At 44.9% G+C, this 16,693-nt stretch overlaps 1 protein-coding gene across 2 annotated transcripts in view; it reads right to left on the bottom strand.

Moving 5' to 3' along the window:
- The window catches only part of LOC144729395 (serine/threonine-protein kinase B-raf-like), a 30,750-nt gene extending 16,715 nt beyond the window's left edge, over positions 1-14,035 (bottom strand). For both annotated transcript variants that reach the window (XM_078609653.1, XM_078609655.1), the window contains exons 1-7: positions 13,916-14,035; positions 8,364-8,465; positions 7,704-7,970; positions 6,021-6,124; positions 2,721-2,823; positions 1,375-1,523; positions 361-480 (exon numbers count right to left, since the gene is read on the bottom strand). In XM_078609653.1, the coding sequence (XP_078465779.1) occupies positions 361-480; positions 1,375-1,523; positions 2,721-2,823; positions 6,021-6,124; positions 7,704-7,970; positions 8,364-8,465; positions 13,916-13,987 (917 nt within the window). In that variant the 5' untranslated portion in view covers positions 13,988-14,035. The remainder of the gene's footprint in view (positions 1-360; positions 481-1,374; positions 1,524-2,720; positions 2,824-6,020; positions 6,125-7,703; positions 7,971-8,363; positions 8,466-13,915) is intronic.
- Positions 14,036-16,693: the final 2,658 nt, after the last annotated feature.

Genomic DNA, 16,693 nt, shown 5'->3' with positions numbered 1-16,693 from the left:
ACCGTACGTAGCCAACTGTGCTCATCGGAGGTGTGGTGGAAGGACAAACTAAACACAAAAAGCAGTTCTAAAGAAATAATTTTTCAATTTAGATTTAAAAGTAGATAGCTACAATGGCCTCCTAATATCGGAACAGTGTTCCAGACCGCCACAGAAGCGTACCTGAAAGCAGACAATGCAGCGACTGTCTTCATTCCATGGTCGGCCAAAACCCACTGCTAGCGAGGATGACCGGAGTTCGCGTGATGATGGTTTATGCTCCTTGACAAGCGCTTTGTGTGTTTAATGAGCGCGACCTTACAGGTTGACAGTGGAGCAAGAGGAGAGGGGAAGGGGACAAGTACGAGGGAAGGCCGCCACCTTGTAGACGTCGCCGGAGCAGAGCTGGGCGCTGCCCCGGACGCAACGTGGTGGGGCGACACGGGTGTGGCGCTACCAGATGAGCCCTCTTCCGGAGCCACCGGCACAGTCTCCAAGAACCTGGGAAACAGCACGTGGGTACCCCGGTGAGACGACACCATCACTGATGAGTTACCCTTTACATAAACTAGGGGGTGTTCGAGTGGTAGCCCATGGGTCAGACGAATCTATGTAAGCCACCGAGGTCGTTACAGGTTTCTTTTATCATTCCTGTTTGCTCCGTGCCTCCTGTACCGTTCCTGTCCTGCTGTAATGTAAACCATTTTTTATTTTACCAGGTAAGGCCCACTTAGCTATATAGCTCTTTTTCAGAAGTGACCTGGCCATAAATGATAGCTCAAGATGTGGCTTATCAATGTGGAAATTTATACCAGCCAAATACTCTAAATACATGTTTCTAAAGGAGGGAAAAACCGAAGAATCTGGAAAAAGATCCATGCGACTGGAGAGAACATGCACACTCCAAATATACAAGCGTCAGTCGGGATCAAAGTGTAGTGATGCCTACTTTATTGAGAGTGATATTAGCAAATTACATAAAGATTGATTGATTGAAAGGCTCTTTAAATGGCCAGCTGTGATATTAAACTATACAGGTTTGTAAGATGAAAGATACATAAGGGATAGATATGAGTGAGCTGGAGATAAGCAATAACAATTAGTTAGTTGAAAGAGCTAAATAGAATCTGAATCTTTATTTACACTGAAGAATGAGCTCTACAGCTATTTTCACCGATGTCCAAGAGATGATAGACCTGGAGACAATAAATATAAATTATTTGCGGTTGGTAGATCCATCCCCTCTGCTATTCTCTCACCTCGGTAACCCAGCCCCGAGATCATAGCAGAGGATCTATACAGGAAAAACAATGTAAACAAACGGGCAAAACACTTATCACCGTGAAAACCTGGTACCAATGCGAGCGTTGAAAAGTGAACCCTGAAACAACTCACTCGAGGCGGTCGATGTTAACGCACATCATGGGCACCTCGGTGCTGCAGCGCTGGTGGAACTTGTAGCCACACGTTTGGCAGCGGAAACCTTGGAACAGCAGCTTCCGGCAGAAATCACAGAAGGCCAGCGTGAAGTAGGTCTTGCGTACCTAAGTGCACGACAATCGCAGCGGACAGGAAAACGATAACGATCACATCGATATTTTTCGTGCTTTCAATCAGGTCACGTGACATAATTGTCCGGTGTACAGACGTCATGACGGCTGTACGTGTGACCGCTAATCAGTACCTCTCCTCTATAGATCTTTTGTTTATCTTACTTTCATCTTAGCCATCTTTATCTCAAGTGTACAGCTATACTCTCTCTTGTTTATCTCTCATCTGACTAATCTGTTTCACCTTGTCGTTTGACAATCCATGTTTCTAGGTGGGCTATATATCCGGCAGCCGACTGCAAGAGTCTTACATGGGTCAGATGTGGCCTTGCGGATGTGGACAAGAGAAAAAAACACGTGGACGTGTGAGCTCACAGTCAACATTGCAGTGCTCGCAGAATGCGGAATATGCACCAAACAGACGGTGAATAAGCATGCTCGGCATGGGAATAAATGACCTCACGTGAGCCACTTGACATCAATGGTGGGTCGAGTTATTTGAGCAGCTGGCACACTGTAACCCTGTGCTACAAAAAGTCTCGTTCATAATGATAAATTATACACTACTCTTAATTGCACAAATAATATTATACTAATGATATAACACATATCTGCATGCTACTCTCCCACTTTTAATATCACAATGCTAACTAAACACGGCACCACAAATATTCCCTTACATGATATACTTTCCAACAATGGACACCAATTAAATATACGACCAAATATAAATATATGCATTTGTGTAAACGATATTACCACGACAAAGCATTGCAAAGGAGTAGAAGGGACGTTACTTTGTTACCGTAGACCGGGGATGGGAACCCATGACCCATGGCTGGATATGACCAAAGACTTCATTTCTTACGGTTCCGGCAACATACGGACAAGGCCTACCACTTCGGGAACGGCCTGCAAAAACGGCGTTTATCCACCACTCCGTGCATCTTAGCCACACTGATCGGGTAACTAGAGGGGAAAATATTGGACCCGGCGACACCGTTTTCCTAATACTCCTGCCTCGATGTTAAAAAGCGGCCCGCAAAAAAAGGTATTTCAAAGTCTTATTCGGCTCGGTCTGGAAAAAGGTTCCTTCATCCCTGGCGTAGACAGACGGGGCATCGCCATAACTCCATCCCACGTGGAGACCCGCAGTGACAGAGATGTGGGGGGGGGGGGCTCCGCACTTACGAAATTGTGTGTGGTCAGTGGCACGTGTTCCAGGACCTCCACGGTGAGCTCCTCCCCGATGAGCCACGACATGTCGGTGTTCCAATCTATGAGCAGCTTCTGGCTGCAGGAGGGCACAGCACAAGAAGGCAACGATGTGAGTCTCGCAACGTCTGCAGGGGTGGTAATATTTTTGAACGCTCGTCGACGCATTCCATCGGCCTGAAATGGCAGTCTGTACGTTGTCTGCGACGCTTAGGCTCGTTTGGAACAGGCAATGAGCAGGCACGTGCAGCTGACGAAGAGTGACGTGTGGGTAGGGAGAGCCGCTGAATCTCAGCGGGATTCCCAGGTGATAGTCAAGCGGGTTGATGACTTGTGAGTGGTGAATGTCTGACAAGGGTCAGTTGAGTGCCATGTGCCGTAAGACAGGCTGCCCACTCGTATAAAATAAAGCAATGAGAGTGCAATTTGTCAATAGCACAGAGGGATAGTTTGTAAATATCCCCACTGACTTTCTAACGACCATCTTAACAACAGGTGAGGGCTCTATGTCCTAGAGAAGAGTGATAAAGGATTGAATGGGTGTATTGAGATCTGCGCAAGACAGAGTTTTGAAATAAAATGTTGTTTTTCCACGTAATTTTTCTCTATTATTTTAGTGGGTGTCTTAACATGGATCATCTTGAATGTCTACTTTACAGTGGGGAAAATAAGGTGACGTAACCTGTGGGATAACCCTTGTACATCTGTATGTCACATACGCTATATATTTGTTGTAAAATAAGCTACAGCTCAATACCTGAACACGTAATCGCACACACGCATTTAGAGCATGCTCACGTCCACTTGGGACACAAAGGTGACGGGCGTGTCGTCCCCCGCAGTTTGGCCGAAGCATGAAAGCGGACGGCCGCATCAGTATCAAGCGCACACTCGGGAGATCCCCACTGAGGAGCAGCGGGCAGCGTTTCATCCCGCTGGGAGGAATACTGCGCTCCATACAACCGGGCAAACCAGCTCGCAACATTGAGAGACAGTCTATCCACTTTGTGAGCCATTGGTTACGGTCAGAATGTAACGTTCAGCCCTGTTGTCAATCCACCTGCTGTATAAAGACCTACCCATGCCGTGCGCGTCATACTAGCGATTGGACGCCGCTCAAAGTGGGTTTACTGAAACTGGAAAGCTAAGAAATGGTAGTATGGCAGTGCAGTACAACAATGTATTTTGCTGCCATTGCCCTCTGCTGACCACCCTGTAAGCACAACCCAGCAGCTACCTATAACAACCAAGTGTGCATGGTAGTCACCTACCCACTATTCAGGCACAACCGTGCTTAGCTTCTGATATCGCTGGAGACTGAGAGCATTCCAGGTGATTTAGTGGTAGGCTCTTACCTGCTATTAATTAAATGAATTTTATTATATTGCATTGTTAGTGTTGAATTGGAACAAGGTTTAGAAGCTGCACAAGATATTGGCTAAAGGTTATAAAAAATTCTATGGTTGTCATGCAACTTTTAATAAAGATAAGGTTTTTGAAATTACATTTTGAGGCCAACAACATCTGACTGCTAAAAACAAAATGAATGCTGCAAATTTACAGATATCGGGGGCGGGGGGGGGGGATGAAACGTTATTTTAAATTTGTTCATAAACAGCTTTGAAATAAAATGAACCCTGTTTGTACACTTGTGTAACGCAATGCATTAATAGCAACAATGGCATTTGAGTTATCTGAGCACATTGCTGCCCTAACAATGTGCTGAATTGAAGGACATTCTGTGAATATGCGTATACTGTTCTTTAGAGCTGTGCCAACATTACACCTACGGGTGGTCTGGAGCTTTTTTTTGTGCTGTACGTTGGAAACGTGCCAAAGTCGGGCAATTAAACGGGGCAATAACTCCGCATCGTGTTCTAGCATCAAACAGATGACGGAGCCGTCTGTAGTGAGACTCAAGTCTGCGCTGTATCATCACTCAAAATCCACTCAGAGGAAGACACAGGCATTATCAAGTTTGCATTGGAGTATAAGCATGTCACGCTTGGCGTTGGAACTAAACACCATTTAATACAAACATAAATAATTTAACAGATACTGGGAGGGGCACATCGAGCAATTTGCTCAACATAATTAACATATTAAAATACTTTATTGAGTGTCTGGTTTAAAGGTAGCATGGAACAAAATCATGATCAATACGTCGAGGGAAATCAAAAATGCCATCCTCAGTTCTAAAGTTGGTTTTAAAGGTAGCAGGGAACAAAATCATGATCAATACGTCGAGGGAAATCAAAAATGCCATCCTCAGTTCTAAAGTTGGTTTAAAGGTAGCAGGGAACAAAATCATGATCAATACGTCGAGGGAAATAAAAAATGCCATCCTCAGTTCTAAAGTTATGTGCTTTCACAAAGAATTTTATAAATTTTAAATATGCCATAAAATGAGGAAACGTGCGCAAGTTTTCCAACATTTACATTTCAAGGTTGACATCTACATTCTGTTCATACTTTTGTATTTCATCATGAAAATGTTGCTAACATTTCTTCAGGAACTTGTAAACCCTCAATTGTTATCTCTTTCTTATCCATTTTTTTACATTATTTCAAATGTCTTGACTTACATTTTTTACAATAAACTTTGAAAAATAACACCCATTTCAGACTGTTACCTTAATCTCATGACCCTTAAAGTCTACCAGAAACATTTGGACCACACACACTCGTGGTTTCTTTAGATTCATATTGTCTTCTCAGATGGTGCCTCATCTCCCACCAAATAACACATTTTGGACTACAGTGAGCATTTGTATTGAAAGAACTGGAAACACATCTGTGAGGAACAGCGTAGCAGTAGTTAGTGCACAGAACAATACACCTGGCAAACCTGTGTTTGATTTCTGGCCACGGCTCACACTAGTGGCGAGCGATATCTAAACCAGTCCCGTTCCACCAGCATAACACCCACCCATCTTCACCAACTCAACCGTCACAGCCTTCACCAACCAACACTGACCAATGTGGTAAAGTATGGTCAAACAACCCCAAATGACCTAACAACTGGAGGAGGCCTTGATCCAGCAATGGAATGACAAAGGGCCTGCATGTGTATAGATATATATGCATTTGTTTCCCCACATACATCACTTTCAAATCAAGGGACTTTCTTGTGAGTATATTTGGCACGCAAGCACATTTGCGTATGCCAGTAAACCGGTGGTCACAGGGTGCCTTATTAATCACCCTGTACGTGCTTTCAGCCTGGATGCTTCAGGCATCGTCTAAAAGTTTTCGCTTGGCGCGAGCGAGACATACTTCCCCTGCATGCGATGCACGGCGCAGCACTCTGCCGTGAGACCTCGCATCTTCAGCGCCTTGGCCAGGCTGTTCAGCACCGTCACGCCATTACGGGCAGGCACCTTCGCGATTAAACAAAAAACATTTTTTTAGCAACACGCGCAAACGCAAAAACACGACACACCGGCATGTATTATTACACGTGTTTAAAGACAGCGCTCATGTCGCCACACTTTAATTTTCGCTTTTGGCGACAACCATCTCGGTTTACGGTCAGCCCATGGTGGAAATTAGACATCCCATGGTCGGGACCAGTCTTTTCTTGGGAAAACTACTGCCGAGTTGCCACAAAGGAGTACATATTTTTTCAGACCCAGCAAAGATTTTGGGACCCACTCCACCCCCCAATCAGGATGTAAAGTTGTGACGTTCTGCTTTAATTTATACCTGTGCCATCGTCATATTTTGTTTTACATTAACAGGCATATAAGCTAATGAAGCTTAATGCATCTTAATGGTTCTTCTGTTTCATCATACAACGTGGTAAAGTCCTGCCAACAAATTGTGCAACGATGCCGCTACACTATGCGGTCGCGACGCACGACCCGTCCAGGCAAGCCGCGCTACCTGGTATGCATGCCATCCCATACAGGGCAACATGGCCTTTGTATAGTCTTCTTTGCAGAAAAATAATTAAGCTCTTCATTCTGGTGAGCAGAAATTCCTTTCTCTTACATTCTGGTGAAGAAAAAGGATCGAGGTTTCACGAAGCAGTAATAGTGGGCCAAATGAAGGAAACCTCGGCAGAAATTAATTCAGCCCCATCGACACCAATGGGCTGACGGACGGGAGAGATGATGATAGCAGTGATGGTCACATGGAAGTACTCGGAGTATCCACACTTTAATCCAACCACATGACCTATCAACCGAAAATAAACCTTGTACTTTTCAGCTTGGAACTGTAAAACTTTACTACCGCAAAGTAACTCTGCTTACTCGTGCAGGAGGCCTGCCCAGTCACGAGCGTCACGAGCATAGGCGCGTTTCATAATTTTACACCTTATTTAATTATTACCGTTACACAACCAATTTGGGCGTGGAGCGGTGACGCAGATGTAAATGCAATGCGCTATGAAACTAGCAACCTGAGCTTGACTCCCGCCCATGGCCAACATCAGTGGCATGTAACACATGAACTAGTCACCAAAACGCGATGACCAACACGCTGAGGACATTATCAAAGAACACCGATGACAAACAGCACGCAGAGGCCTTTATACAGTAGTTGACTGACAAATGGTGGTAGATAACGCGAAATCAAAGTCAAGCATAGGCATGAATAATGTAATGATGCATTTCTCCTCAAAAATATTTAATCAAACGATGATAATGGCAGCGCCGAAACCAGTACATCTGTAGGACACGGTGAGACAGTGGACTCGCAAAACTGCTCTGCCGGGGCAGGAGCGCGTAACTATATTATACATTTGGCAGGTTTTCTCGAATAACAGCGACACAACTTTATTATAAAGTTTCGTTCCATACTGGATGATAGTATAAAAGAGTTAGCATGCCACACCATTTTATAGATGGACGGACGGACAATCAGAAGGACAGAGCTAATGCAACACAATGCTTGAGATCGAAAGTCAGAAAGTGCACGCGCAAGCAAAAAAAGACACTAGTGGGACAAACCTACCACGGTCCTCTGCTTGTTTGGGAGAAACACGCGCACCACATGTCGTTGCGGGGACCTGGGCCCGGAACCCGAAGCCCCCTCGGGGTGGCCGGCGGACTGCCCGAATCCTTGCGACTGCGAGGAGGACAGCGACGGGTCGCCCGCCGAGACGGGGGTCTGCTGTTCCTCGGAGCAAATGCTCTCGGGTCGGCTGTTGCCCATGGACTCGAGCAGCTCTTGTTCCCGCTGCTGCAGCGCGTCCAGCTTGTTAGTGTACTCCTCGTACGCCTGCCACGCACGGGTGGGGAGGTATGTAAAGAACTCCAACTCGTTCCAACTCCGCCATGGTAGCAAGTAGCACCTTCAGTGTGGAGCCGGTAGTTGGAACTACAGTACTCTAGTGAGACACCATACGATGATCTAGCGTACAACTAAATCACCCTGAACAATCTCAATCGAACTCAGAGGCTACGCGGGGGTTAGTACTTTAGTAAGAGGCTGCCTGAGCTGCAAGGTGGTCAGGAGTTATCAGTATAGCAATGTATTTCTGAATCTGTCTATCTGTCCGTACAAACGAGAGATTCCACGTTGTTTAGCGAACGCAGTGCACGCTTTACAGACACGCCGCTCGTCTGGATATCACAAGCACGAGACAGCGGCAGCAAGGGGGAAATCACACACCTCGAGGTAGATCGACGGAGGATTGTGCTCGCCGCCAAACTTGTCCAGCAGAGCCGTCAGGTGCTCCTGCGTGAGCTTGATCATCTGTTGCAGGTTCCATACCTGGAAAAGGTAAACATCGATGCACCAACGTCAGCCACATTACAGGCCAGCTCAAACATTTTAACGAAATCCAAAATAAATGTATGTAGGTATGTGGAACTTCTTTCGCACAGTACGTAGCCAACCGTGCTAATCGGAGGTACAGGGGAAGGACAATAAACTAAACACAAAGAGCAGTTCTAAAGAAATTAGTTTTCAATCTAGATTTAAAAGTACATAGCTCCAGTGGCCTCCTAATATCGTGATACATTTTATAATTCTAAATTATGCTAAACCTGTTAAAGAAAAAAAAGCAAGCTTCTACGTCTCGTTCACTCTCACACCATAATGCGATTGAGCATGTAAATCCCCGACAAATCTGCTTTGCCGCGCGTGCTACAGCGATGCGTGCACAAGTCGGCCCGCAAGCCGCACTCCATTTGACAGAAGCAGATGGGAATTCATAATCCGCTTGCTCTCTTGGTGTACCAAAAACCGGACGGGCACTGCCCTCCAGACCTGGAACAAAATCGAATACAGCCAAACAAAACAGACAAATATAATCAACTCTTAAGCCCTCCCTCCCCCCGCTCCATGGAAATGAGATCAAACGACGCGGCCGGCAGCCAACTGATTACCATGAGCTTATCCAATTACTACAGACACAAAATGTTGCTATTTATAACGAAGCTGCACACAATTCAAGCTGGCATACAAGTTGGATGGTTGTCTCAACGGCGGCGTGCGACCTAATTTGTAACATAACTTCACAATAACTCAAACACGACTCCCAGTGTAAACACAGCAGCTTTGTTTATACAAATATAAATAAAGTGTTGCACATGCTGTATGTGGCATTTGTGTAAGTGTATAGAGAATTGAACACGTCGGTTTAAATATAAAGAACGTTTAAAAATGTATAACTGGCTGCGCACACACAGGTGGTGGATGTGTAATTGTGAAAAAAACATGTGCAACCTGCGCCTCGGGCACGTAACGACTCGTCAATCAGAATCGACTTGTTGCCTTCACGGCATATTCATCAAATAAAGCGTGCAATAAACGATTATTGATTAACCATGCAGATTTTGCGCAGATTTTTTTTCCGATTAGCTCGGTTGGCTACGTACGGTGCGAAAGAAGTGCAATGTATATACATACGTACAAATGATGGAATTATAAGGGCTATAGAGGCGTCACCGGTGCACAGCAGAAAGGTGTAAAGTGAAACCGAGGGTGAAACGGAAGAATGTGGTGGATCGAGGACACGATGAAGATAGTGGATGTAAACAAACTTGTAAGAAAGATGCACTATATTAAATTAAAGTACAGTGCACATTTCTATTGAGATGAGCTATGAATATCAATTTCAAAAAAAATTTTGTTTAATCATGCGAAACCTCAAAGAGAAAAAAAAAGTTTAGTTTTATTTGCATCTTTTTTGGTAATTTCTTTACCTTTCCTATACTTTTCACTCCTATCGTGAATTTGTATTGGTGTTGTTTTACGTTCTGACCCACCCCTCCTGGACACCTGTAAAAAAAAAGCTGTATATCTCACCATTCCTAAAGTAAAGAAAATATTCTAATTCAGATATGCAAGAGTTAGCGTGTTGCATTCGTATACCAGTAGGGGGCATTTGATTGCGACGTATCTCAATTGAGTCATTTGCGGTGTCACATTTATAATTTGCCCAAATTTTGACCCTCACGGCAGCACACGAACGAACTGTGCGAGATCTTTAATGCATTACAGTGATTACACACGCGGTCGTAATCAGGGTGGCCCTTGGAATCGAACCGTGAACCTCTGCAATATAGCGGCGAATATTAACTACCGATTCCCTTAAGAGATGTATGTGAAAACTTTAAGAGCTCGACTCTTCTTCATCTAACATATTCACGCGGAATGCTTTCGAAAAAAATATAACTCCGTATTAATGCTAGATATCTTGTTACATAATGTACGATGGAAATTCTTAATAAAGAAAAATACATAGGTTATGAACTGCGTAAATAAGCCAAACAAAATCAGGTTAATTTTATTTTATGCGAAAATCGCAGTCTAATTAAGAACCGACATTTACAACCCACTCACATTGTCCCACATCCATCAGCATTAGCCATGATCTACACACTGCTGAAGGAAGACCTCCCCACACCACCATCATCTTAAACAGAAATGTGATGTAACAATGCACCCAGCTTATTGCTCCTTCTCCACAGAATACATCTTGGGGTGTGTTTCCTCATTTGGCTGCTGCTCCATCGTTAGCCTCAACCACCGGATATCATCCCTTCTATGTCTGGCACAAGCCCACTTACATTTTTTAAGTCACTACGTCTCCGACTTACATATCTTCTCTAATCCACGTGTTGCTTTTTTCGCCTCTCAGTTTAATTTCTGCATGAACTTCTCTATGCTTTTTTGCGTGGACTTTTTAACTCGCACAAATATGTACACACACACAGACTTCAGGTGATTTTTTTTTGATGAGCCGCCCCATGCAGTCTTGCAGGCCTGAAGTCCAATCTCACACACACAGCTATTCAACATGCTATCCAAATTCTTCAACGCTACCCAAAAGAGCACCGTCACATTTTTAATGTAACATTTATAATTCCTGCACATTTATGGCAATAATTATCAAATGAGTCACACTGCATTACACCATGGATGCAGAAGCTAACATTTACTTACAACACTTAACTATGCAAATAAAAGCAATTACAGTACCCTACAATAAACAGCTGCACTTAATATATAGACTCAAATGAAAAATAGGTTTATGTTGAGTTTGTGGTGGAGTAGTGGTACAGTGGTTCACGCAACTTCGTTATGAACCTGGCAACCTGAGCCATGACTAACATCAGTGGCTGCTCCATCGTTAGCCTTGCTATATACCAATATAAATCCTGGGCCTCCCTTCATTCAACAGTGCATTGACATTGAATAATTATTTTACTCACTGTTGAGTTCATTTTAGTAGCATGTGAATGGATAAATGGCAATGTTAATACCTGATGTAAAAAAAAAATCACTTTATTTTATTTCAGCATCAAGGCAACAAGCCACAAGTGTGCCTACAGTGGTTAGGAACACATCACTTCACCGCTTGTGTCTTGGAATAAACAGCGAGCTGTATACCAAGTTGTAAGACAAGCAATGCACACACAATTCACAGGTAAAGGTGACACGGTGAGAATACATTTTGTCGAGCGACTTTACCAATGCAGGTTACTCACATTAATGCCTTCTGCCGGCGGTTTCCTTCACGGAACAATTTGAATAATGTTGTACTTGCAGTTGTCGTGGTTTGTTTTAAAATATTCTCACGGTTAAAAGATGTGCGTGAAAACAATTACAATTTCTCACACAAGACTAATTACCTGCATGCTACCTCGCAGACAATTTGAGAGAAACCTGTTCAAACATCTGTTCAACGTGTGGACTCGTTAAGTCATTTGCGGTGAAAGCAATCCTTTCTGATCCAACTACTTCCTCACACAATTGATCTGGATTACGCTGTGAAGTGCATACATTGTTCCTCAACAACTTTCAAGACAATGGTTGACTTGCATCCCCGATGCGGATTACATTTGCGTATTACAGGTGAGGGCATTAGATCAAATTCTGAATCTGCTTTTGTAAGACTATTACACAGTGGTACTGACGCTGAACATGAGCTCAATTTACTTCTCAATGGCAATACCGTTCCCTCGACTCCATTATGCACAGTGGCCTGTTTTGTTTTATGTGAGGAATAATGAAACTGGAAAATGAAATAATATAGTTGCAGACCAGGAATTAATCTGGGCCTCTATGGCAAAGCGATACACAATGTGTGCAGTGGTTTGCGTAGTGATAAAATATTATTATTGTTGGTTTAACTCCCTGCGAATGGTCAAAGATATTTGCAGTTAAAGAGGGGTCGCTCAACTCCGCTTCACCGATCATTCAAAAATAATTATCAAAATATGATATATAATGATATACAGTATATAGAATGTACAAGCCTATGCGTTGGCCATAATTTCAAGATCAACAAAGTGTCCCACGCATGTTACCGCACTGCTGTAACCTTTAGAATCAGGCCTGTAGCGGAACATCGCAAGAGGTATTCGCAGCACGCAAGGGAAAGGTGTCAATCATATTGGCCGACGTTAATGCAAACATCTCCTGCGGTAAGGATTGCAAGCCCCTGGTGCACGTCGTGCCTGCATGCGTATTTATGTATATGCTCATGTGTTTATGCGCGTATATAAGCGTGTATATTTGTGCACACGAGTACGTGTGTGTGAAGATGTGTATGTGCAGATGTGCGTGTGCGGGAGCAGTAGTGAAGTGGTTAGCGCGCTGCGCTACGAACCCGGCGACCCGAGTTCAATTTCCGTTCACGGTCAACACCGGTGACGGTTCATCTGAACCGGTCGTGGGCCTCCCCTAGGTCGACTCAGTCTTAAAATCAGTACCCGGTGCGGGGCGTAGTGAACATCGTCACTGGGGAGACAAAGGCGGTCGGGCGTGGTGTTGGCCACCCACCCCCTCGTGTGCCGTGCCGGCCTTCATAGGTGCTCGCTAACAGCACTTGCCCCTACAGTCTGTTGCAGGCTATACGGGGGATCTTTGTCTTTGTATGTTTGTGAAGATGTATGTGTGTACGTGCAGATGTGTGTGTGTACGTGCAGATGTATGTGTGTACGTGCAGATGTGTATGTGTATGTGCAGATGTGTGTGTGAAGATGTGTGTGTGAAGATGTGTGTGTGAAGATGTGTATGTGTGTACGTGCAGATGTTGTGTCCCCCCCCCCCTTGTGTGCGTATGCGTATGTATTGCAGATTTGTGTATGCGTGTGTACGTGTGCAGATGCGTTTGTGTATGCGTGTAGATGTGGTTACGTATGTGCATACGTGCACGCATATGTGAGTGCATGCATACGCGCGTGTGAGGTGCAATCCAAATGACAGCATTGCATAACTATAATTATACAAGAATATTGATAACCGTTGCAATCGCATTGGTTGTTATAAACAAAAACAGGAGCAACCATAAGATTGCCTCGCATAAACAAAAGCCCACAGAGCAGCGTCTGACAATCGCGTCTCATGAGGTAGCCGCAACGCTGTCTTTAAAAAAACAACAACACCCAAGACCAACACCTTTCGCGTGCAAACGTTTTAAAAATAACAACAAAAACAACACACAGCGACACGATTTAAGCGTGACCCCCCCCCCCCCGTTGAAGACCGACTAGGCCGCACGGAAGCCTACGGTCTTGCTTGAACGCTCAGCGGGGTCGAGTAAGCCAAGGGACGGGGGGGCCCGAGGGAGCCCGGGGGGGGGGGTGATGGTGGTAGGTGGTCACCTTGTACTGCGACCCGGCGTCGGGGGCCCTCGGAAGGGCGCCCGCCGGTTCGGGTCATCGTTACCGTGGGTGTTTATCGTTAGCATAGCGGCGGTCGTGCCTCACCTCCTCGGTGATCTGCGAGTCCTGCAGACCGCCGTTCCCGTTCACTCCAGCTTGCGGTATGGCTGTCGCCATTTTTTCGCCTCCAGCCCCCTTGGTCACGTGGGTCTTGGTGGAGGAGAGTGGTGGGCGAGGCGGGGCGGGGAGGGCAGTGGACCACGAGCTTCTGTTTGTGGTGGTGGTGGCGCGCGTGCGTTAAATGCACCCTAAACCCCAGCCGCCGAGAATCTTTGCAGACAGTGGTGATGATGATGGGCGCATGTCAATAGGCGTTGCGTTGGGGAGGCTTGGACGTTGAAAAGGCATACAGGTGTTGTTGATTACAAAGAGTCGACGAGGGTTTGGTTCTTCATCACGTGGGTGTCGTGCAAACGCGATATCGACGTTGATGCAACGGCCAATCGATTTTTAACGCTCACGACCCCGAGCGTGAATTTGAAGGGATAACAAACGATTGTTCCGCGTTGCGTTGAAAGTTAGCAAAGTGGACGTCGATAATAAAACAAATCAGGTTAATTTGTCGAACAGTAACGGAGACGATCCTAACGAGATGCGAAAAACAATACAAATCGATCGATCCGTGGAGCACGATTGCAACGCGAACCGTTGCATTTCGTCGAATCGCGTGGGTCAAATGCATCGTTGCGTGGCGACTGTTCCATACGAGCCGTGCACTAATGCAACGGTTCATAGATTATCTTGGAATCTTACACTCACAATGCACTCATTGTGCGACAACCGATTGACAACGGATGCAAATTGCATGTTAAAAGAAATACGCAATTTGCAGAAAGCAAAACGAGCAACGATTCTTTAATGGGACCGTACCCTTACAATTGCGATAATTCGGCTAATCGCTGAGTTGGTGGAAGGCTGCAATGTTTCGTTTAGAGCAGGGGTCGGCAACCAAAATAACAAGAAGAGCCATTTCTTTCCAATTCGGTACAAAATTCAGTATTTCAAGAGCCGCAATGCATCTGAGTACATACTGTACATACGTACATATCGTCAAGAAGCAGCCCGTAAAGAGCCGCATGCGGCTCCGGAGCCGTAGGTTGCCGACCCCTGGTTTAGAGTATTGGCTGCGACAATACATTTCCACGTGATAAGCCACATTTCGTGGAGCTATAATTTCTAACAACCAGGTAGGTGGCTTCTGAAAAGTAGCTAAATAGCGCAGTGAGCTTTACCTGGTAAAACAATCATACGTTTGAGTTTCCCTTACGATAAATTATCCATTCACCTTCATGCTGGTAGGTACAAGTCTGCAACTAAACTTCACCCTGCCATCCAATGCTGTCGATTTCTTGCTCATGGTTCGGGCTACTTTCTCCCCTCTGCATGACCGATTGCCTCGCTCAACAAAATAAATGTCCACCGGTTTCTGTTGAGTCTTGAGATGAGGTCACGGTTGCCGTGTTGTTGGTCTAGATAGGACACAGGCACTCACTGTTCGTTTTTTCACCCAGTGGTCCATCTTCACTCAAGTTGCTGCTGGTGCCAATGACCCCAAGCAGGGAGGTCGCCAGATGGCTCAAGACCCTGCCCGAGTTTGAATTCTGGCAGCTGCCCGCGATTAAACCCGGATTCTCAAGTGCAGTTCGCTGGGCCCTTGGCCAGTCACCGATGACTGCAAATAAATATCGCTTTTCATTTGGTGTTGAACTTGGTCTGGCTCAATTTGCTGCTCTGAGAATGATGAATATTTTGACAAAGAACACGGTTTCAGCTAAGAGGTCGCTTAAAAGAAGTAGCTCTCTTGGTATCTGCTTTCGTGGACATTAACATAAAGGGAAGCACTGTTGCGAGGAATCCAAAATGATAACTTCGTATCATGACTTAACACCAATAGCGGTGCAATGGGGTTAGACAACATGAACATTATTTACCCCAAAATGAGGGCGTGTTGTTGGAAGGGATCCTGAGCACGATTTAAAACAAAACTCTTTGAAGAGTGCTGTTGTTCCACTAACCAATCTGTATCCTGGGTAAAGACCATTTTAAAACACAATAATTAAACAGTGCTCGGCTCTATTGGTGGTCTCGAGTTTAGCGGCGTAACCTGTCATTTATCCAAAAGCGTTGCGCAGGAGACGGGGTGTCCCGTCTGCTGAGGAACTGCAGCCTCATCATGATACTCGAATAAGGTTCTGGATGGGGAAGGAGCTGAACCACAGGTCCACCAGGGAAAGCCAACCCGCATCAATAGGTTTGGATGGATACTAAGTTTTAATATTAAAAACAACACCGCACACACACTATTTTGTAATTTCAGGCATCATCATACCTAACCATGCAAGAGAAATGTGAAAACTGGGAACGGGGCAAGAGGCAATGACTGTACGGCACCGATAATTCCGAATAAGGGATAACACCGTTATGCATTCCTTTTGTGTCATTGCCCTGCTGCTGTCAAATAATGTGCACAAACTTGGGAAGTCCAAAACAGGACTGTGTAAATGACACATGCAATGCGGTGAGACCACGTGATACACAATGCACGATGAGAGTAAGGACTTTCATTTATCAAGCACTTAAATGCCCCTGAATTTCAGAGAACCTTCTATCAACATCTCAAAATGACAATGGCTATTGTTTTATTTTATCCGAGGTGATCCTCTGCCACTCAACAATGCATCGGAAAGTCTGTTCTCCTATGTCGAGTGTTTTCAGAACACAAATTGAATATAACACAATGTATTAGGGATTTTTTTATATATCGCAGATGCAAACTGTATATAACGCGATTGAATGAAAATCTAATGTCGCGCGAGTAGACAA

The sequence above is a fragment of the Lampetra planeri genome, chromosome 32, assembly GCF_965212315.1.
Source record: "Lampetra planeri chromosome 32, kcLamPlan1.2.h2, whole genome shotgun sequence".
Taxonomy (NCBI): Eukaryota; Metazoa; Chordata; class Hyperoartia; order Petromyzontiformes; family Petromyzontidae; genus Lampetra; species Lampetra planeri.
This window is presented reverse-complemented; position numbering and strand designations above follow the sequence as displayed.